At 42.4% G+C, this 23,560-nt stretch overlaps 1 protein-coding gene across 4 annotated transcripts; it reads right to left on the bottom strand.

Annotated features, from left to right (window-relative positions):
* Positions 1-16: 16 nt before the first annotated feature.
* On the bottom strand, positions 17-23,099 carry DNAJC2 (DnaJ heat shock protein family (Hsp40) member C2). Of its 4 annotated transcripts, none has more exons than XM_039363773.1 (17): positions 22,942-23,099; positions 19,584-19,774; positions 18,408-18,483; positions 16,577-16,675; positions 15,955-16,096; positions 14,629-14,709; positions 12,477-12,542; positions 11,204-11,295; positions 10,984-11,105; positions 9,365-9,514; positions 7,574-7,662; positions 7,418-7,487; positions 5,779-5,963; positions 4,372-4,472; positions 3,188-3,295; positions 1,777-1,958; positions 17-176 (listed from the first exon to the last, which is right to left on the bottom strand). In XM_039363773.1, the coding sequence occupies exons 1-17, from the start codon at positions 22,997-22,999 to the stop codon at positions 102-104; spliced, it is 1,887 nt and encodes a 628-aa protein (XP_039219707.1). In that variant the 5' UTR covers positions 23,000-23,099; the 3' UTR covers positions 17-101. The 4 variants fall into 4 exon arrangements, 2 of the variants coding, with proteins under 2 accessions (XP_039219707.1, XP_039219708.1); XM_039363774.1 differs by having other exon boundaries at positions 1,777-1,931; XR_005559205.1 differs by having other exon boundaries at positions 154-176; positions 4,358-4,472.
* Positions 23,100-23,560: the final 461 nt, after the last annotated feature.

The raw sequence follows: 23,560 nt of genomic DNA, 5'->3' as shown, positions 1-23,560 counted from the left end.
AATAAAACAAAGCCGGTTCTGTGTTTGTATTTTTTTTTTTATTACAAAAGAAAAACCACGCACTAGGATTGTCAACGGGAGGAGGGGAGGGGGAAAAAACCTCATTTCTTGGTTTTAGCAGCGTTCACTACTTGCTCTTGAGCGGCTTTTTTCGCCTTGACCATTTCCACCAGCTCCTAGAGAGAGAGAGAAAGAAAGAAAGAATAAAACAGAATTTGGCCATCTTTATTTTTAATCCAGGGGAGAGGCTCCTTCGTACAGGGGTCCCCAACCTTTGGGCTGTGGCTCGTTACCGGGCCGTCACCTATTCGGAACCGGGCCACACGAGAGACGGGCTGCCATGCACCCGTTCGCACGTAGCTCAACTCCCACGGATAGCGGGCTGGGGCACACGCGCATGTGCGTGCAACTCACTGCTCTTGCGGCCTGGTAACCCCCACGACACCCCCCCAGCTGGGCCACAAAAGGTTGGGAATCGCTGCCTGAGCGGGTTATTTCTGGAGCAGCTGCAAAGACCCTTGGCCATACGATAACTACAGAAGCACTGCAAGCGGTTAGCAAATTCAACATTTGTCATTAGAGCAGCGGTTCTCCACCTGTGGGTCGGGACCCCATTTGGGGTCGAACGACCATTTCACGGGGGTCACCAAACAAGGCTGTCCGCCATTTTATTCCCCCTTTTCCTTAGCTGTGCTCCTCCCTTTTATTCTATTGGCTTTTGAAAGCCAATAGAAGAGACTCTCTTGAATAGAGTCTAATTCTATTGGCTTTCCAAAGCCAATAGGAATTGTCCAGGCTGTCTCTGCCCTGCTGAGCCCGCCAAAAGTCCCATTCTGCAAACATTGCTGCACCAGTTGAGTAGTCCTCGACTTACAACCGGTTGAGTAGTCCTCGACTTACGACCGGTTGGGGGGGGGTCGCGGCATTAAAAAGGTTGAGAACCACTGCATTAGATGCTACGAAGAGCATCCACGGCTTTGGGGTGTGTGTGTGTTTATGTGTGTGTGTGTGTGTGTGAGAGAGAGAGAGAGAGAGAGAGAGAAAAACTCAACATCCGTTAAGATTGAGGGAAGAGGTTGATCTGCAAGAAAAGCAGGGCGTAGATTACAATCCTCAGCCCGCCATCTGGCAGGTTTGGATCCGGTTATGCTGGGAATACAGGCAGTCCTCGACTTACGAATCGAGTCGAATTAAGCCCCAAATGTCCCTTGCGAAGCAAGTCGGCCGTTAAGTGAGTTTTGCCTCATTTTACGACCTGGTTTTAAGCGAATCACTGCAGTTCGTTAAGTGCGTAACACGGTCGTTAAGTGAACCCGACTTCCCCCGTTGACTTTGCTTGTCAGAAGGGGATCCCGCCACCCCAGGGGGACGCTGCAACCGTTGTAAATAGGAACCAGCGGCCGAATTTCGATCCCGCGACCCCAGGGGTAAAAGGGTCGTAAGTCTCTTTTTTCCAGCGCTGGTGTGACCTTCAGTGGTTGCTAAGCGAATGTCGTAAGTCAAGAACTACCTTTACTTTGTGGGTTTAAGCAGGTCATAGTCAACATTAGTCCCAGTTAAGAAAGTTAAGGAAGACTCGACTTAACTATTTACAAACAGGTAATCCTTGAATTAGGACCGGGTTACTCCTTCCGCAACCGTTCAGAGTTACGGCAGTGCGCTGAATGTCGGGGGGTTTGTGACCAGTCCCCAAAGTTACACTTGCTGCAGGGCTGAATGGTGTGTTTAGTGTTTTAATTTTTAAAACCAGAAAAAGCAAAACCGACACCGGCTCACCTTATATCGCTTCATACAGTCTTTTTTCGATCGGCCTGGGACAGACGCTGCTATCTTCTCCCACCTCTCGGGCGTGTTCACCGGATACGTCTTCAGAGCCTGTTCTAGAAGCTTCTGCTCTTCTGTTGTCCACGGAGAGGCGTCTGTAAATGAGACTGTGGGAGACGAATGAGCAGGGACTCCTGGAAAGAATTCCCGTGAAAAATATTTGCCTTCGGAATGGCAGGGATTCCAAATGGGTAGCTTTCTTTCCCCACCAGAGTGCCTTTCCTATTTTTAATAACTGTTCTTAAAAACCAATGAGCCGCTTCCCAAAGACAGTGCTAGCTTTATTTCCTAATCTAGTCTGTGAATTGGAAGGAATCCCGACGCTTCAGGCTATCTTGGCAACACAGTGAAAATGCTAAATAGATCTCAGTCACCTGTCTGAGATGGTCTAGGTTCTCCTGCTTGAGCAGGGGGCTGGACTAGAAGACCTCCAAGGTCCCTTCCCACTCTATTCTATTCTATTCTATTCTATTCTTATTCTATTCTTATTCTATTCTATGTCTAGTCTACAATCTATTCTACAATCTGTTCTGTTCTGTTCTATTCTGTCTGTTCTATTCCATTCCATTCCATTCCACTCTAGTTTAGTCTAGTCTAGTCTAGTCTATTATTCTATTCTATTCTATTCTATTCTATTCTATTCTATTCTATTCTATTCCTAGTCTAGTCTACAATCTATTCTACAATCTGTTCTGTTCTATTCTATCCTTATTCTATTCTATTCTATGTTTAGTCTACAATCTATTCTACAATCTGTTCTGTTCAATTCTATTCTGTCTGTTCTATTCCATTCCATTCTAGTTTAGTCTAGTCTAGTCTATTATTCTATTCTATTCTATTCTGTTCTATTCTATTCTATTTTATTCTATTCTATTCTATTCTTAGTCTAGTCTACAATCTATTCTACAATCTGTTCTATTCTGTTCTATTCCATTCCATTCCATTCATTCTGTATTTCTGTTCTGTTCTATTCTACATTCTACTCTCTATTCCATTCAGAACCTATCCTTCCATCCCCCACCACCCAGTCTGAAGTGTCAAACTTGAGACACAAAATGAATGGTTATAATCCTAGGACTTCTGATATTAGCACATCCTGGTCTTTAAAGCAGGGGTCCCCAACCCCTCGGGCCATGGACTGGTACCGGGCCGCAGCACACCAGCAACCGGTCCGCACAAACAAGCAAAGCCCCATCCATGGGATGCAGGCAGCACACAAAACCACGCACTCTCCGGTCCACGGAAAAACCTTCCTCCACCAAACTGGTCCCTGGTGGCCCAAAGGTTGGGAGATCTCTGCTTTAAAGGAATGTGATGCCCAAGTAGAATATACCAACAATCGTATCAACCGTTCTCCGTTTACCTTCAAAACGCTCTGACGGGGCAGCGCTGTCTGCTTGGGGTATGACTCCATGCTCTTTCTTAAATTTATCAAAAGCTTTCTTATTGATGTCGTCCTTTTGGTGGGGATCTAACAACAAGGAGACATGAACAGAGATCGTCTGCTAACGAAGTTGCAGGAAAGACGCTCTACTGATTCTTCATTACCTTTTTGATTTAAGTCAAGATTTAATCGTATGCTCCAATGATTCAAGTCTGGTAACACACACGTCCTTTTTCACTTGCAGGCTGAACACCGAAAGGATTTCGTAATCATATTTAATAACAACTGCTTTTTTTTCCTCCCCCCCCCTATGGAGATTCTTTCTAGACTGCGTAACTAATTCACACACTGATCTAGTCTGCACATCTACAACATTTATTGCGCTGGAAGCAACTTGGGCATGAAAGTGGAGTCTGTTTAAGGCAGGCTCCCTTATTTTTCCTACTCAGAAGCAAAAGGCTTGTACACCTAGTTTAAGCATCCCCCAATTCTTAAAAAAAAGGGAGCCATTTCTGGTTATTTTGCTAGGCTAACAACTGTTTAATCGCAGCTTGGTTTTTTTCTTATTCTCCTGAAAAGCCACCAAATTACATTTCTTTGATAAATCTATATCAATGGAGCAATTTGGCCTCCAGCATGAGCAGCAGAAACCCCATTTAATATATGTTCTCAGGGACAGCAGCTAACTGTTCTATACACATGTAATATCCGATAGGGTGATGCAGTAAAGCTCCATAAGCCAGAGATTTTGGTCTGGTGCAAATTCCATTACACTAGAGTTTTCACAATCAATGGATGCACCAAAGTAGTTGCTTCTGAACATGTCTAAAAATCTCATTTGGCATTAATGGGAATTCTGCTTTAATGGCAATCTTTTAATTAAGAGCAGGGCTCTTCAAACTTGGCCCTTTTATGACTGGTGGGCTTCAACTCCCAGAATTCCTCAGCCAGCGTGTGTAACGGCAACCAGCAGAGATCAAGGAAGAAAAGAGAGACGGTGGATTCCAAGATTGCGTCCCTCGGCTTCAGACTGGGGGACGAGAGGGAAAATTTCCAGGGATAGACAGACCTGATTTTTTAAGCTCGCGGATTGAACGCTGAATTTAAAACAAAAGGTCAATAAAAATGAAAGCATGCAGACCATCTTACAAAGGTAACGATACCAAGTTTCTGGAGGTTCTTTGCTTTGTTGATGACGTCTTTCGCCGTTCGCCTTATCCCCGTGGCGGAGTGCAAATTCATATAATTGGCAATAACTTCCCATCTATGAAGGGGAAAAATAAAAAAAGCAAAACAGCCACGAGCTTTACTAAAGTTTTAAAAGGAAATTGCCAAAGGTTGCAAGGAAACGCTGGGTTTTAAAAAAGAAAAGCAAGCAAAATGTCCTTATATACAGAAAAAAAAATACAGGTAGTCCTTAACTTATGACTGTAATGGAGCCCGTCCGTTCATGGTTAAGTCATGAGGGTCGCAAAACAGGTCACCAATGTGACAGATATAGTATTACAACTTTCGTCATTAAGTGAAAATAGGAGCTGTTGAGTAAACCAAATGTTTGCTCTAGGCCAGTGGTTCTCAACCTGTGGGTCGGGACCCCATTTGGGGTCGAACGACCATTTCACGGGGGTCGTCAAACAATGCAGTCCGCCATTTTTCCCCCCTTTTCCTTAGCTGTGCTACTCCCTTTTATTCTATTGGCTTTTGAAAGCCAATAGAATAGACTCTCTTGAATAGAGTCTAATTCTATTGGCTTTCAAAAGCCAATAGGAAGTGTCCAGGCTGTCTCTGCCCTGCTGAGCCCGCCAAAAGTCCCATTCTGCAAACGGTGCTGCACCAGTTGAGTAGTCCTCGACTTACGACCGGTTGAGTAGTCCTCGACCTATGACCGGTTGGGGGTCGCGGTATTAAAAAGGTTGAGAACCACTGCTCTAGGCTGTCAAGAGTGAAAATTTGGCAGCTATGTGCCCCCCTGTTGTCATCTTGCCATTAGAATAAGTGGGGAGTGTGTGGAGGCGTTGTTTTCTCATGGATTAGTTAGAGAAACGAAACGCCGCCAGTTCTACAGAAGCTTGCTGACAATTGGCAGTCTGGAAACCTTTCAAGGCCATGGTTTTCCCAGTTGCAATGTATGGCTGTGAACGTTGGACCATAAGAAAGGCTGAGCACCAAAGAATGGAGGCCTTTGAACTCTGGTGCTGGAGAAGATTCCTGCGAGTCCCTTGGACTGCAAGGCGATCCAACCGGTCAGTCCTAGAAGAGATCAACCCCGACTGCTCTTGAGAAGGCCAGATCCTAAAGTTGAAACTCAAGTACTTTGGCCACCTAATGAGAAGGAAGGACTCACTGGAGAAGAGCCTGATGGTGGGAAAGATGGAGGGCAAGAGAAGAAGGGGACGACAGAGAATGAGGTGGCTGGATGGAGTCACTGAAGCAGGAGGCGTGAGCTTCAATGGACTCCAGAAGATGGTAGAGGACAGGAAGGCCTGGAGGAACGTTGCCCATGGGTTAGACACAACTTCGCAACTAACAACAATAAGAAGAAGATGCTCAAATAATAAATATAGGCTTACCTTGAGTTTGTCCCTGCAGGAAAGAGATTGACGGCTTTAATTAGCAACTGGAGATCATCTTCAGACCAGTTCTTGCTGCCCCCAACGCTTCCAGTTGTGGACTTGTCCGAGCTCTTTGTGGCTTGTCGCATTTGAGCTTCTGCTTCTTCCTTTTCTCTCCTTACCTGTTCATTTACTTGTTCTATCTACATGAACATAAACAAACACACCTCTCAACCGGACTACCAAAAACCAACAAAGTACTTTTCTCCGACAATCTCAGAGCTATCCTGAGCCTCCCAATTTATTTGGTGGGAGAAGAAGCCGACGCAGACAATGGAGAGAGAGAAGTCAAGGCAGAACAGTAGAATAACGATTGAAAAAAAAAAAGAAGTCTTCGCGGCGTTTCGTATAGTACCTTTTATCGGACCCGCGTGGTCAAAAAAAAAGAAAAAGAAAAATTCCCCAAATCAACACAACACTTAGAAATGTTTAGAGGAAACCACGCTGGCATTTGCTTGTTTTGTAGAGGGCTTAACTCTTCCCTTAACCAAGGTTTCGCTTAGCTACCAAAATGCTGGGTTCAATTGTGGTCACAAATTACAGTTATGTAGGGCCCTCAGAAAACATACAACCCATAAATATTTATAGAGCAGTGGTTCTCAACCTGTGGGTCGGGACCCCATTTGGGATCGAACGACCATTTCACGGGGGTCGCCAAACAACGCAGTCCGCCATTTTTTCCCCCTTTTCCTTAGCTGTGCTACTCCCTTTGATTCTATTGGCTTTTGAAAGGCAATAGAATAGACTCGCTTGAATAGACTCTAATTCTATTGGCTTTCAAAAGCCAATAGGAATTGTCCAGGCTGTCTCTGCCCTGCTGAGCCCGCCAAAAGTCCCATTCTGCAAACGGTGCTGCACCCGTTGAGTAGTTCTCGGCTTACGACCGGTTGAGTAGTCCTCGACTTACGACCGGTTGGGGGTCGCGGCATTAAAAAGGTTGAGAACCACTGTTATAGAAGTATATACCGAGAAGGTCAGATAAATAGAAGTATTAATGTAAGGGGAAATTAATCTTATTGTATATAATACAGATAGGGAAATTTGGAGAGAGGAGTTGCTCGGACGTTACCCCTGAATTGTATCTGAAGAGGGATGAGAGGGAAGAAAGGAGAGGAGAGAGAAAAGAGTAAAGGAGGGGAGAAGGAAGTAGGAAGGTTGGAGGAGAAGAGGAGGAGGAACGAAAGAGGAGAGGAAGAAGAGGGAAGTAGGGAAGAGAAGAAAGGGAGAAAGAAGGTAGAGAAGAAGGAGTGTGGATACAGTGAAAGGGGAAATGGGCGAGAAACACCAAAAGTCATGTGTATGTATTTATTTCATTTTATTAAAAGTATCTTATATATGAATGTAAAAAGAATGTATGTTAACATCTGATAAATATTACAATATATGTATGGGGGAGAGTTTGGAAAAATAAAAAATAATTAAAAAAGAAAAAAAGAAAATATACAACCCTTCCATTTTTTAAAATCACGTTTGCATTCTGGTGGAGGCGGCTCGTCTTCCCATTTTTAGCGAGGAAGTTGCCTCTTTCGCCAAGCGTCGCCCGGCTCTGCCGGTTTATTATTATTATTTTTTTACACGACAAAATGTGAATATTTACCTGTTTTAATACCGCGGCCTTCCCTTCGTCCTTGGTTGTGGATGTAAGTGCTTCATTCAAGCACTGCATGCTAGAAACAAATCATGGAACGACATTTCAGATCTGGCAGACAGCGGGAAGGTCAACAAACACAGGGTGGAGGTCAGGACTGCCTACCTGGCCAGCTCCAGCCGGTCGCAAAGCTTCTCAACTTCTTCCATCATCTTGACGCTCTCCGCCTCGTTGTCGGAAAAGTAGTTCCAGTTCTGAAAATGGACCGCCACATGCTTTATTTTCAGATTTCACGGGGGGGGGAGGGAAGAAACGACACGCAACGGACATGCGACGTGTTGGACTGAGCCTGCTCTGACATTAAGATGAGCTTCAACGTTCAGGAAGTATTTTGAGTTAGAAGATCAAGTTGGAAGGGACCTTGGAGGTCTTCTAGTCCAACCCCCCCCCCCCGCTCAAGCAGGCAGCTCTGTACTCTTCTGGACCAATGGCTGCCCAGTCTCTTCTTGAAGAGCTCCAGTGATGGAGCACCCACCACTCCTGGAGGCAAGCCGTCCCACTGGTCAACAGAATAACAGTTGGGAAGGACCTGGAGGTCTTCTAGTCCAACCCCCTGAGGACCTCTGAGTGGGATGAAGCCCATCAAGGGGCTTATCTGACTGACAGTTGTCAGCAGAAGGATGGGCGTTATCGCTTTTTATTTAATTTTTTAATCTTTTATCTTTTTATCTTCTGGACCATTTCCTTGTTGGCAAATATCTCTTCAGCTTCTGGCTCATGATCATAGAATGGTTTTAAAAAAACAAAGAAAATAGCAATAATAACTAACTACAGTACAGGGCTGCTTTGTAGAATGTAGGCCTTCTGCTAATTTGTTTGACTCATTTTTCCCTGGATTTGTGCATAATCTGAAATTTTTTTTTTTATCTTTATAAGCCGCCCAAAGTCACTTAGAACAGAGGCCCCCAACCTACTGGACCGCCATCCGCCACTGGGCCGTGGCCTCTTGGCCACTGAACTGTGTAAATGGCTGGTTAGTGGGTGCGTGCATGTGCGCTCAAACCCCTTGCGCCGGTGCTAACAGTCCCATTTATGGAGCAAGCATGCTAGCGGCCCCGTTCACGCGTACGTCTGCATTTGGGCCTGTGTGCATGCGCGCGTAAAGGTGTCTGCCCCTCCCTTTCCCACCGAGCCTGGCGACCTCTGAGTGGGATGAAGCCTGTCAAGTGGCTTATCTAGCAGCCCTATTTATGGAGCGAGCATGCTCACGGCCCCGTTCATGCGTACGTGCGCGCAGCTGCATTTGGGCCTGTGTGCATGCGCGAGTAAAGGTGTCTGCCCCTCCCTTTCCCACCGAGCCTGGCGACCTCTGAGTGGGATGAAGTCCGTCAAGTGGCTTATCTAGTATTCCCATTTATGGAGCGAGCATGCTCACGGCCCCATTCATGTGTACGCGGGCGCAGCTGCATTTAGGCCTGTGCGCATGCGCGCGTAAAGCTGTCTGCCCCTCCCTTTCCCACCGAGCCTGGCGACCTCTGAGTGGGATGAAGCCTGTCAAGTGGCTTATCTAGCAGCCCTATTTATGGAGCGAGCATGCTCACGGCCCCGTTCACGCGTACGTGCAGCCCGCAGCTGCATTTGGGCCTGTGCGCATGCGCGCGTAAAGGTGTCTGCCCCTCCCTTTCCCACCGAGCCGCCCACCCAGAAAGGTTGGTGACATTTTAAAAAAAAAAACAAAAAACGAATCAAAGCACCATTTCAACGTAAACCGGCTTGCGGAAAAACATCTCGCTAGAGAAAAACCAATTCCGAGAAGCGACAACTACAAAAATGTTGCTTCTCGTTTCAACAATGATACACGGTATTTGAAGATGCTGGATGTTGGGCTCGGAACACTTGGCTGGAAAAAAAACAACAGGTTGGACGACAACAGCAGCAGTAGCAGCAGCTGTGTACCTTGCAAGTTGTTCGCAGCTTTTGCCGTTCCTTTTTAATCGCTTTCTTCTGCATATCCTTCTCTTTCTTCATCAGCAAAGTCTGTTGCCTCGTCTCTTCCTCCTCCTTCTCCCTGGCCAGTCGCGCCATTTCTAGTTCTGCCTGCCTTTGCTGAGACAAAGGGACACATTGGGGTCACACCTTCTCCGGATCGAGTTAAATTCGCGACTCAAGAGGGGGAATAAAAGCAGTATGAGGTCTGAAAATGCTGGATTCTCCCTTCCTTTCGAGCAAGAATGAATGAACGAGTGAATGAATATAATAATAATAATAATAATAATAATAATAATAATAATAATAATAATAATAATAATATGCCTGGAGACAGCAGAATAGAAGAGAAAGAACTGGAGAAGATAACAAAATACAAAGACCTACAAACAGAAATAGAAGGACTGTGGCAAAGGCAAGCAAGGGTGGTACCAATAGTCATAGGCGCCTTGGGTGCAATCCCAAAACATCTGGAGCACCACTTGAACACCATCATTGGCATTGACAAATTCGCCATTAGTCAATTGCAAAAGGCGGCCTTACTAGGAACCGCCTCCATCCTGCGACGAGATCTGTAATACCATCCAACATCCACATCTGCCTATCCCAGGTCCTGGATAAGGACTCGATAGGTAGACAAAAATGCCAAATCCAGTCTGAACATCTGGCTGACTGTGCAATGATCCATAATAATAATAATAACAATAATAACTGGAGAAGATCACAAAATACAAAGACCTACAAACAGAAATAGAACGACTGTGGCAAAGGCAAGCAAGGGTAGTAACAATAGTCATAGGTGCCTTGGGTGCAATCCCAAAAACAACTGGAGCACCACTTGGACACCATCATCGGCATTGACAAATCCGCCATTAGTCAATTGCAAAAGGCGGCCTTACTAGGAACTGCTTCCATCCTGTGACGATATCTGTAATACCATCAAACATCCACATCTGCCTATCCCAGGTCCTTGGGAAGGACTCGATAGGTAGACAAAAATGCCAGATCCAGTCTGAACATCTGGCTGACTGTGCGATGATCCATCATCAATCATCATCATCATTCAACTACTAAAACCCCAAGCCTGTATTTATGATATCTTAAATGGTTTCAGCTTCACATATAATTTAGAACTTACTCTTTCTTTTTTTAAAAAAAAAAGTTTTATTGATTTTTAACATAATCACCTTAATATTTGGTAAACAGCGTGTTGTCAGGGTTAGTATTTAAAAAAAAAACAACCAATAACAATTGATTTCTATAATTCTATAGCCCATATAATGGCTTTGCTTGATTTTCTCTTCTTCCGATAATATTCTCTTTTGCCAACCTCAAATTAATAGTTCTTATTATTTGAACACATGAGAATTAAATGTAGACATTTTTCTCACGTTTCTGCCAATCATAACCACATCAATATGAAGCTTCTTTTCTAATGGATCATCTTGATTGCCTCGTCCTAGATCCCGTTTGCAGAATTCTTATTTACATTTGTTTTCCCCCACAATATTCAAAGCATTCTTACCAGTTAAGTAAGAAGGTATTTAAGTATTTTAAGTCTTTTTTTTTTTCTCATACAAAGAACTTACCCTTTCTCTTTCCTCTTGTTCTCTTCGTTTTGCTTCTACTTTTGCTTTCTTTTCGGCTTCTTTCTTTGCTCTTTCTTCCTCTTTGAACTTTTTTATTCTGGGATCACAACTATAGGCGTTATCTTGGAGCAGAAAGACAAAAAAAATAGGTCCATAGGGCTCAGCCAAAAAGAGGGTATTTAACAATCAGACGCCCTGAGGACGTTGGGTTCATACTTACCAACTAATATCCTTATTCTATTCATCTCTTCTTTTTTCCTTAACGATCTACCCGCTCTGTTTTGCTTTTCAATCCATCTCCTCTCATCTCGACTGCCGGAAAAAACGAAAGAGAGCTTGCTTTAGCTTAGATACCTTTGCAAAATAAGCCACGGTCCTTAAATGCTCCTAGTAGGCCATTGTATTCAATAGTATTTAAACCAACTAGTTTTGCGTGGGGTTTTTTTTTATTTACAAAGTTCAGAATAGACCAGTGGTTCTCAACCTTTTTAATGCCGCGACCCCCCAACCGGTCGTAAGTCGAGGACTACTCAACCGGTCGTTAAGTCGAGGACTACTCAACTGGTGCAGCACCGTTTGCAGAATGGGGCTTTTGGCGGGCTCAGCAGGGCAGAGACAGCCTGGACAATTCCTATTGGCTTTTGAAAGCCAATAGAATTAGACTCTATTCAAGAGAGTCTCTTCTATTGGCTTTCCAAAGCCAATAGAATAAAAGGGAGTAGCACAGCTAAGGAAAAGGGGAAAAAAATGGCGGACTGCGTTGTTTGGCGACCTCCGTGAAATGGTCGTTTGACCCCAAATGGGGTCCCGACCCACAGGTTGAGAACCGCTGGAATAGACTGACTCAAATGATCAGCACTAATAATAAGAACAAAGCAACAATAATGTACCATATAGTAAGATGCAACAATACAAGTTCATTATTTAAGTTCTATGAATCCAGACATATTCCCAAGTAAGGCTTCAATCCGCTTCCTAGCTATGTATACATAAATATTTTCCGTTGAGGAGAGAGAAAAGAGTAAAGGAGGGGAGAAGGAAGTAGGAAGGTTGGAGGAGAAGAGGAAAGGGGAGGAGAGTGGTGAAGGAAAGAGAAGAGGAGAGGAAGAAGAGGGAAGTAGGGAAGAGAAGAAAGGGAGAAAGAAGGTAGAGAAGGAGGAGTGTGGATACAGTGAAAGGGGAAACGGGCGAGCAACACCAAAAGTCATGTGTATGTATTTATTTCATTTTATTAAAAGTATCTTATATATGAATGTAAAAAGAATGTATGTTAACATCTGATAAAGATCACGGTATATGTATGGGGGAGAGTTTGGAAAAAATAAAAAATTATTATATATAAAAAAATAAATATTTTCCGTTGAATTAAAAGGGATTTATTTCTGAGCCGTCAAGTATAGGACTCTCTAAATAGGGACGCCCAGGATAATGTGTGAAATGATCTTTTCAATATATTAATCCTTTCTTTTGGAAATACCCTTTCATCTACACACCATTCTGCTTTCTCTTTTTCTTCTTCATCCAGGTAAGAAAATTCTCGCCAGGAATCAAAGTTGTACCTATCGCAGTTAACATCGAGAGAAAAAGTCAATAAAACAACTGGAAAAAAAAATAATAACAGCTCCTTCATATCATTTAAACGCCTTTTTTTAAAATAAATTTTATTGAATAAAACAAAAGGAATTAAAACATTGAACATGGTAAATCAACATTTGACAGACATCTCAGACCATATTTACATTAATTACAAATAAATCTCTTTACAGTAACGTCCTTCTAATCTCAATCTTGGCTTTTCTCATTACAATGACCTCCAATTTTTTTCCCCCACCATCTATAAAATTTATTCCATATTTGATAAAAATCTGATTCATCCTGATTTTTTAATCTTTTAGTTATCCTGTCTAACTCTGCGCAATACATGATTTTCTGAATTAATGATTTATTTAAACGCCTTTTTAATAGTCCATGTTATTAATATGCGAATTCCATCCAGATCAGAAAGCATGAATGAAATATCACTTTTATTCTTTTGAGTCCTACTACACGGAAACTCCATATCCGGTGAAAAATCACAAGAATCGTAAAACAGGCAGAGTAATATTCTATACCCTCACACATACATTTTTGTCCTTTTAACATGTATTTTACATAGCAGACTAAATACAGCACGACAGGGGGCAGGCTTTGACTATTTATGTACGTCCATGGGTGAATAAAAATAAAAGCCTGTTTCCCAAACCCAAAACTTAATAGCACGCCTATATAGTAGTCCAGAGTTTTTCAACCTCTGCTACTTAAAAGATGTGTGGGCTTTTTTAAAGAGAAAGATAAAGTTTACTCCGCAGTTATTTTTGTTGGGTATTATTGTAGATTTTGATATTAAAGAAATCAACTTGATGTTGAATCTTGTAACAGCTGCAAGATTATTAGTGGGGCAATATTTGAAGAAAAAAACTCTGCCTACTATGGAAGAATGGATACTTAAGGTGTCTAATTTAGCAGAAATGGTGAAAATCTCCGCCTATTTGAAGCAGTGGTTCTCAACCTTTCTAATGCTGCGACCCCATAATACAGTTCCCCATGTTGTGGTGACCCCCAACCACTTATACATCACCGGGTGCCAGGAGCGTGGCCAAAGAAAAGGGGGAAAAAATGGCGGACAGCCTTGTTTGGCGACCCCCATGAAATGGTCATTCGACCCCAAATGGGGTCCCGACCCACAGGTTGAGAACCACTGATTTAAAGGATCATTCACAAGAAAAATATATTATGGTTTGGAGAAGATGGATTGATTACATTCAAAAGAGATATGAAAAGTATTATCTTGCTTATGAGTAGATTTTAGATAATTATTAATAGTTTTAACTATATTATTATTTGAGTTTATAATTTGTTAACATTTGTTTTGAAAAGGAGTTAAAAGTGTGTTATGGTTTTGATTGATAGTATAGTTGGTTAATGTTAGTTAGATTATGTTTGTTTATTTGTTACCCTGTAATCAGCTCTGGGAAGTGGGGTGGGAGGGGGTGAGAGGGGTTTATATTGTATTAAATTTGTAAAACTTTTAATAATAATAATAAAAAAAGATGTGTGGGCTTCAGCTTCCAGAATTTTCCAACCAGCAGGCTGACTGTGGAATTCTGGGAGTTGAAGCCCACACATCTTCAGGTTGCCGAGATTGGGAAACGTGGATGACCAACATTTGGTCTACGCTCTGGGGTCTGAAACTCAGTTAGTTACAATTATGCTAGTTTATTTTAAGGAAGATGAAAAAAAACCACCCAGAAATGAAACAGGTGAATTAAAAAAAAAGCTAAAGATCACAATATTTTATCACATGTTTATATATAGACTGACTTCTATTAATTCCCAGTTTACTTTTCCTACAGGTTTTATCCGTATGATCCTGATAGAAAGAGGCAGAGTTAAATACATTTCCTAAATATTTAACTTTTTTGACTATTTGAAGGGTTTTTTTGGCTAGTTGGTTTTTTGTTTTTCTTTTAAGTTTTTTAGTTAAACACTTTAGTCTCTTTTCTCTGTTTATTTTTCAACCCTGCCACTTCTCCAAATTTTTCTGTTTTCCTACAGGTTTTATCTGTACGATCTTGATAGAAAAAGAGGCAGAATTAGTCTACTTACCAGAAAGAATAAAAAGCATCCACCTCATCAAAAGATGAATTCATATCCCCGAGCTTAGGAACGCTTTTCTTATTTGACCATCTGTAACAAACAAATAAACAAGCATTCTTTTGCAGGAACTGCATTGGTCTACGCATCTAAACATCGGCATTTTTCATTTTAGGGGGATTTTAAATTCAGAATATATATATATATTAACGGTCTAACATGATTATCGCAAGCAACTCAATCCTTAACGTGAAACAGAACTGCCAACATGACAGCATCTTGGTGTCGATGTTACTATGTATGATTGTTTGATTTATTAAGAATTTATATATGGCCACTCAGCTCACTCAGAGTGACTCTGGCTGGCTTACAGACATAAACATTCAAAATACAAAACTCATCTGGTGACAACAATCAATCAAATCACATGATGGGGCTCCATATCACCCCGTTGATCAGCAGGCCTGCTGACAAGATTGTGTCTTTGGGGGCCTTTCAAAAGAGCGTCAAAAACGGGGGCCAATTTCGCCTCCGCAGGGATGATGTTCCACAGGGAGGGAGCCACCACAGAGAAGGCCCTTCTTGGTCCCACTAGATGGACTTCTTTAAGAAAGGGAGTCTGTAACATACCCCACTCTGGCGGCTCAAGTTGCCCCAAGAAGTTATGGCAAATTATAATTTCCAGGAGCAATGTCATATTTAACCTCTGGAACGGAACTCGTCCAGGTTTAGAAATCCAGATATTGTTGGGGCGTAGCTCGTCCCCGCCGTGACAAAAGGCAGAGAGGACAATCTAAGCACCGTTCTGAAAGTGGGACCATCCCTACTGGCAAAGCTCAACCATTACAACCATCTGGTATCCACCATGAAACTGCTTCAGCGTCATCCAAATACGCCGGTGTGAATTGGTTTACACTCAAGTACAGATCCTGAAGTTGAAACTCAAATACTTTGGCCACCTGATGAGAAGGAAGGACTCACTGGAGAAGGGCCTGATGCTGGGAAAGATGGAGGGCAAGAGAAGAAGGGACGACAGAGAATGAGGTGGCTGGATGGAGTCACTGAAGCAGGAGGCGTGAGCTTCAATGGACTCCAGAAGATGGTAGAGGACAGGAAGACCTGGAGGAACGTTGTCCATGGGGTCGCGAGGGGTCGGACACGACTTTGCAATTAACAACAACAAATATTTTCCTGCCAGTCTGTGGACACCATCTTAGGAACTTGACTGTTCTGTTTTTCATTCCCCTTAAAGCAGACGTTCACGGGAATCCAGTGATGGCTTGAAAACATTTGAAAAGCAAAGAGAACAATAATGGCCAGATAGGGGAGGAACCTTACCTGGCATTTCTTTCGAACACGGGAACAAAAACCTCAAAGAAGTTCTCCTTCGCTTCGCTTTTGGAAGGAACTGCGTTGTCAAAAGTGGGGTCTATGCTGTTAAACGCTCTTCTTTTCGTGGGGTCTGATAACGTTTCATAGGCTGAAAAGTGAAACCACACAGCTCTAACTTATTAAGCGGACAGAAAAAAAACCCCCACGTTTCAGAGCGTGGGGTGAAAGCAGAATTCAATTTCTCATGTACCTTACAGACAAGTAACATTTTTAAAATTATTTTTGGCCTTTTAAAGGATTATGTAATGTAAGATGTAAGGTGTAATGTAATGATAGGAATGACTCAGCAGGGTCTGTGTCTCTTTAAGAGCCTTCGTATAAAAGGGAAGGTTCTGCTGATGTGTTTTCTCTCTTCTGTTTCCTGCTGTAATTGTGGTTTGTTGGATCCCGCCGTATGTATGTATATGGTTCCTGGTGTATGATAGTGTAAGATAAACCACCATTTAATACAAACCAGTGTTTACTGTGTTTACTCCTGGGTTATCTCAGCGCAGTCAGATTGTGCATGCCCTGACAGTATGATAAGACACTTAATTTATTATTTAGTGCTATACTTGCTCGCTCTTACCTTTTGTGATACAGGTGAAATAATCATTGTCACCTTCCCCGATTTGTTCTCCGGCTGCTTTTCGTTTGTCAGGATGGTGCTTCAAAACCATGGCTTTATCTACGAATTAAGGAAAATAAAATCAAGGTACAGTCCATTATGCATTATCTCAGACAATCTTTCAAATAAGAAAGAATGAGGAAGCCCTGGCATTTTGCATTTGGCAGAAACACTCCAGAATGACAATTGTCTATATATGTGGGAATACAGATGTCTTTAAAAGAAGTAAAGCAATGTAGAATGATCCAGACTGTATCCTTATTTTTCTAACGTAAACCAAATTACAGCAAAATAAAATACACGTTTAAGGTATGAACCACCTTTTGAAGAGCAGTGAAGACCTGTAATTTCTTGTTACTAATCAATTTTGCTTTGTTCATTTGAACCCCATTTCTTCCTTCTATTATAAACTGCTCTGTCGTTTTGGAAACGGAGCAGCCTAAAAACCAAAGTCATTAAAAAAAATAAAATAAATGTCACTACACATATCAAACCAAATGGTTACTGTTAACGATTAATACTATTAATAACCTGGTCTAAAGAAAATTATAATTTCTCGTGGTTGGAAATGTACATCGGTCGCAAATGGAGGTGACATAAATCACTTCTAGAAGGAACTAAATTTATTTTGAAATAAATACGTTTGATTTTGGACTCCATAGAGCCCCAAATTGGGGAATGACAGAAACTAGGTGTGGAACAAAAATGCAAAGACACGGTGCCAGAAGACTGAGAGACATCTCGTAAAAATTACAATTGGACCCATTGGATGCACGAATATATTTTCTGTATTATTTTTGGTCTGATTGTAAGCAACAAGTTTCAATGTCAGACGTTTTAGTTTAAATTCAAGCCACTATTAAATACATTTTACTGCTTTTTTTTCTAATGTTACGTTAGCTGTTCTGACTCCTCCGTTACCATCTTACACCAGGGTTTAAAGGTATTATTTCCCAGCATCGGTCTTTTTATTTTATTTATTGATATTTGGAAGCTACCCATTTTCCTTGTAGGGCAATGTTTAAGCTAAGAACAGAATCTCCTAGCTCATGGATGTTACCCCAGGTAGCTATGGGGGTAATCTTGTTGAGGAGGGTAAAAATAGTTGAAGGATGGACGTGTTCTGTCCCAGCCTAGGTGAGTCCTTGTTATGCTCACAAGGAAAAACCCCTCTTCCAACAAGCAGGCTGGAACCGCAGGAAAAAACCAGTCCCCTTTTATTATTCACAGACCTGAGTCAATGTCCAAGGCAAACAAACACAGTTCACAGAAACTCGATCCTCAATACGAACAGCTGCCTTCGGCAACCAGCACCTCCCACACCTTTTCTTTTATAATTCAGCCAAGGCGTGACTTCCTAATGCCTTCTCCTTTGCCTTTGGAGCCGCCCCATTGCATCCCTCTGTCCTACTCGCTTCTCATGCATCCTGGATTTGTCCCAGCTGTTTTTCATCGCTGTCCAACTCAGGCTCCCAGCACAGCTGTGTTTCAGCCTGAGCGCGAGTAGAGGGGCCAGGCTCCTCGTCTGACTGTAAGTCTTGGAGCTCCTCAGAGCCTTCCCCTGACTCTGATGTCACTACAGGCCCCTCCTCCTCCTCTGATTCCTCAGACTCAGCTGTCAGATCCACTGGCTGACGAGGAATCACAACAAGACTTTAAATTGCCCCCTTGTGATGGTGCTACAACTCTTACCTTGCAACCTACGAGTGACTGTGACATGACAAAACAATTCAACTTGGAGAGGAGAAGTTTCATTATTTGACAAATTTCCACGAACGCTTGGTGAACTTACGGGCGGCTTTGATCTGTTTCTGAGAGGCCTTGTATCTTAAACGTCCCAAACCAAGAACTGAATAGTGATCCTGATTCTGGGAAAGGAGAAGAAAATATAACTATTTATGGCAGCCTCAGGTTAATCACAACTGCCCACAGAAACTATAACAAGAAGAAATTGTATTCTCTCCCCCCCCCCCCGGTCGTCTCTCCCTTGTTTGGTTGTCTGACTTGCCAATACAGAAGTTCTTGCCTTTTTCTTATAACAGGTAGACTTACAACAGTTTGTGCAGTGACTGTTTGAAGTTACACTGGAAAAAATGATTTAACAACCATTTTTCACACAACTGTTGCAGCGCCTCCCTGGGTGTGTGATCAAAATTAAGCAACTTGGCAAGTGACTCATATTTATGATGGTTGCGGTGTCCCAGAGTCATGTGTGATTATCTTTTGTGACCTCAGACAAGCAAAGCCAATGTACGTGTGTAATTGTGCAACGGAATTTCATTTTAATGTGTGCTGATTAGCGTACTCAAAGCGACAATGAAGTTATTATTCTATTCTATTCCACTCCATTTTTACTATTCTATTATTCTATTCTATTATTCTATTATTCTATTATTCTATTCTATTCTATTCTATTCTATTCTATTCTATTCTATTCTATTCTATATTCCTCTATTCTGTTCTGTTCCGTTCCAATCCATTCCATTATTCTATTCTATTTTATTCTATTCTCTATTCTATTCCATTCCATTATTCTATTCTATTCTATTCTATATTCCTCTATTCTGTTCTGTTCCAATCCATTCCATTATTCTATTCTATTCTCTATTCTATTCCATTATTCTATTCTATTCGATTCCATTATTATTCTAGTCTATTCTATTCTATTCCATTATTATTCTATTCCATTCCATTCCATTCTCTATTCTATTCTGTATTTTCTATTCCATTCCATTATTCTATTCTCTTCTATTCTTATTGTATTCCATTATTATTCTATTATTATTCTATTCTATTCTATTCTATTCTATTCCATTCCATATTTTCTATTCTATTCCATATTTTCTATTCTATTCCATATTTTCTACTCTACTCTACTCTACTCTACTCTACTCTACTCTACTCTGTTCTATTCCATATTTTCTATTCCATTCCATTCCCTTCCATTCTTAATTCTATTATTACACACCTTCCAATCTTTGGGATCCAGAGTTTTTAACATGGGAAATTCTTCTAGCTGTAATTCTTCATCTCCCGACTCTTCAGAGCTTTCTTTCTCATCTTCTAACTCTTGGAAAGAGGCAGAAACGTGGACGTTTCTCCTCCTCACAAAGGCTTCAAACCATCTTCCCACAGGCTCAACTTGGCAGAGCACAGAAGCTGTGAATACAAACATTCGAACAAAACGACATGTTATTATACACGCCAAACGCTGAACTCATCTCCGTCAAATGTCCTTAGCATTTAGCAATTTCATTCATGAGCACTCGGGGGCCCTATCATTGAACTGCGACAATTAGAACAGTTTGGTCTCGGGGTTAAGGCACCAGGGTAGAAACTGGGAGATGGTGAGTTCTAGTTCTGCTTTAGGCATGAAAATTGGCTAGGTGATTTTGAGCCAATCACCAGGAGACTGAGAGTTTTGGTCCCGCCTTAGGCATGAAAGCCAACTGGTTGATTTTGGGCCAATCACCAGGAGACCGAGAGTTCTAGTCCCGCCTTAGGCATGAAAACCAGCTGGGTGACTTTGGGCCAATCACCAGGAGACTGAGAGTTCTAGTCCCGCCTTACGCATGAAAGCCAACTGGTTGATTTGGGGCCAATCACCAGGAGACTGAGAGTTCTAGTCCCGCCTTAGGCATGAAAGCCAACTGGTTGATTTTGGGCCAATCACCAGGAGACTGAGAGTTCTAGTCCCACTTTAGGCATGAAAACCAGCTGGGAGACTTTGGGACAATCACCAGGAGACTGAGAGTTCTAGTCCCGCCTTAGGCATGAAAGCCAACTGGTTGATTTTGGGCCAATCACCAGGAGACTGAGAATTCTAGTCCCACCTTAGGCATGAAAACCGGCAGGGTGACTTTGGGCCAATCACCAGGAGACTGAGAGTTCTAGTCCCGCCTTACGCATGAAAGCCAACTGGTTGATTTTGGGCCAATCCCTCTCTCTCAGCCCAGCCCATCTCACAGGATTGCTCTTGTGGGAAAAACAGGGGGAAGAAGGCATATTCAATGCTGTGAATTATGTATAAAAATAAATAAATAGATACATAAATGGGAAGACCTCTCATTATGTTTCCACTAATCAAGGAGAGAAGCTGAAAAGCACCCAAGAATAAATTATTATTATTAAAACCACTTCCCACAGCGTTATTAAGAAAACTGTTTACGTAGTTAGCGGGGTCAAGACTGAAATAAAAGGACACATAAAATGACAATTAAAACTGAGTAAAGCCAACGTAAACAAAGAAAAAAGTAATAGCCAGAAATGTATATGTGTATTTTGTTAGTGGAGTCTGTGACAAAGGAAAAAAAAATCTACATAAACATTTATAATCAGAAGTTCCTTAAAAATGAGTAAAATTTATTTCCTGAAAATACTTTTATCTGAGCAAGAATAGATGTCTGCATAATTAAAGAATGAAACAAAGTCATTTTTCCGTGACAGATGAAAACAAATCCAGACAGTTGAAAACAAATCTAGAATACAGCAATTGCCACTATTACTAGTGCTAGTAATATATTACGCTCACTTAAAAATGGCCTATAAAACACAACCTGATTTTTTTTTGTTCTTTCTGATAAGTTATTGCACAATGTTACCATCAATCAAGGATTGATTTAGGCCAAAATGAAACAACAGAAATGCACACAATAGCAAAAGGCTTCATCTATCCGTCTACTTAAATGTCTATGGAGATTCTCAGCCCTCCAGGCCTTGGGGCTGAAGAACTGAAGAAGCTTCAGGGATGAGAAGCGAAGCGTCTTCAAAAGAAAAACAGGAAAGTCCAGCTGCCTCGTGAAAAAAGCACTTTTGGGTCAACCAGGACCTGGATTGACTGGGAATCTCCATTCACATGTTTCAGGGGCAAAACATGGTAAGCAAACTCCATGTTTAAGCCCCGTCTGGAGCAACCTGCTGTCTGGAAATTGAGGAGTCCAAGACCCCCGGAAAGCTTCAGGTGGTCTGATTCTGGACCTCTTTTCATCCAGGGCACAAAAAGACAGACAGATCTTTATCTTGGTGTAAGCCTCTCAGAGTCACCTGAGCTGCGAGACGGATGGCAAATCAATTTGACAGATAGATAACTGAATGGACGGATGGATGATGTAGATAGGTGGATGACAGATAAATGAGATATAATAGATGATCTAGATGATATGATATAGACAGACAGAAATAGACAGCTATAGAGTAGATGGATGAAAGAGATATAGATTATATGTTTGTGTATACGTTTTCGTGTGTTTGTGTGTATGTGTATGAGATAAATGGGTAGTGGATAGATGATAGAAATAGATGACAGATTGATATATATATATATATATGGCAGATTGAGATAGACAGATGATATACATATGACAGATGTTTTATATATATATATATATATATATATATATATATATATATCATCTGTCTATATATGACAGAAAGATTAAGATAGACAGATGATATAAGTGTGTGTGATATATATAACAGATTGAGATAGACAGACAGATGTGTTTGAGTGTGTGTGTCAGATATATATATGTCTGACAGATTGAGACAGATAGAAATAGATAGTTAGATAGATAAATAGACAGACGGACCGTAGATGATAGATAGTAGATAGATAGATAGACAGACAGATAGGCAGGCAGGCAGATTGATAGAGATGATAGATAGATAGATAGATAGATAGATAGATAGATAGATAGATAGATAGATAGATAGATAGATAGATAGATAGATAGATAGATAGATAGAGGGAGGATAGATAGGCAGGCAGATTGATAGAGAGATAATAGATAGATAGATACAGAGTAAGATAGATAGATGATAGATAGAGATAGATAGATAGATAGACAGGCAGATTGATAGAGAGATGATAGATAGATAGAGAGATGATAGATAGATAATAGATAGAGATAGATGATAGATAGATAGAGGTGAGTGGGGCAGGGCCTACTCACCCCCTTCCTCCCAATGGATCTCCTCATGGTCCCCTATCCATCTCCAGACAAGGCCGGCCAGAGGCTACCCCACTGTCGGCGCCCGTAATTCAACAGGAGCAGCTCTCCCTAGCAGGCAGGCAGCCACCCCGAGGGAAGGCGGGGAAGCAGCTTCCCCGGCCAGGAGGAGAGGCTCGGGCACCCCAGAGACCCCCTCCCCGGAAGACCCCCGTCCCGCCCCGCTCCGCCTCCCAGTCGGGCCCCTCTCCCCCCGGAGCCCAGGCTGGGCAGGGAGCATCCCCGGCGCCACCCGGGGGTCGCTCTCCGGCCAGCTCTGCCGGGCGGCCGGGGCGTCACCCGATCCGGGGGCGGCCGGCGGGCGGAGGCGGCACCTACCGGCCGACAAGGCTCTGGCGACGGCGGTGGCCTGGCCCTCGGGCGCCCCGCGCAGCATCGCGGCCCGCCGGGATCGCTCGGGCCTGCTCGCGGGTTGCCAGGTGCCGGCGCGTGGAAGGGCCGGGCAGTGCTTCCGGGTCGCCAGGTCAGCGCCGCTTCCTGCCTCCCCCCCCCCCGCTTCTCTCGCAGGGAGGGGGAAGAGCCGCGGGGGCAGGTGAGGTCGCGGGGGAGGGGAGGGGCTTTTGGAGGGGGAGGGGCTATTGGCAGGAAGGCGGGGTTTCTGTCTCTTTCTCCTTCCCTTTTTTTCTTTCTCTCTCTCTCTTTCTCTTTTCCCTCTTTCTTTCTCTCCTTCCCTTTTTTCTCTTTCTTTTTCTATTTCTCTTTTCCTTCTTTCTCTTTCTCTCCTTCCCTTTTCTCTCTATTTCTCTTTTCCTTCTTTTTCTCTCCTTTCCTTTTTTCTTTCTTTTTCTCTCTCTTTTCCTTTCTCTTTCTCTCCTTCCCTTTCTTCTTTCTTTTTCTCTATTTCTCTTTTTCCTCTTTCTCCTTCCCTTTTTTCTTTCTTTTTCTCTCTCTCTCTTTCTCTTTTCCCTTTCTTTCTCTCCTTCCCTTTTTTCTTTCT

Source organism: Crotalus tigris, unplaced genomic scaffold (genome assembly GCF_016545835.1).
Source record: "Crotalus tigris isolate CLP2741 ecotype Arizona unplaced genomic scaffold, ASM1654583v1 scf7180000019599.1365583, whole genome shotgun sequence".
NCBI classification, from domain to species: domain Eukaryota; kingdom Metazoa; phylum Chordata; class Lepidosauria; order Squamata; family Viperidae; genus Crotalus; species Crotalus tigris.
This window is presented reverse-complemented; position numbering and strand designations above follow the sequence as displayed.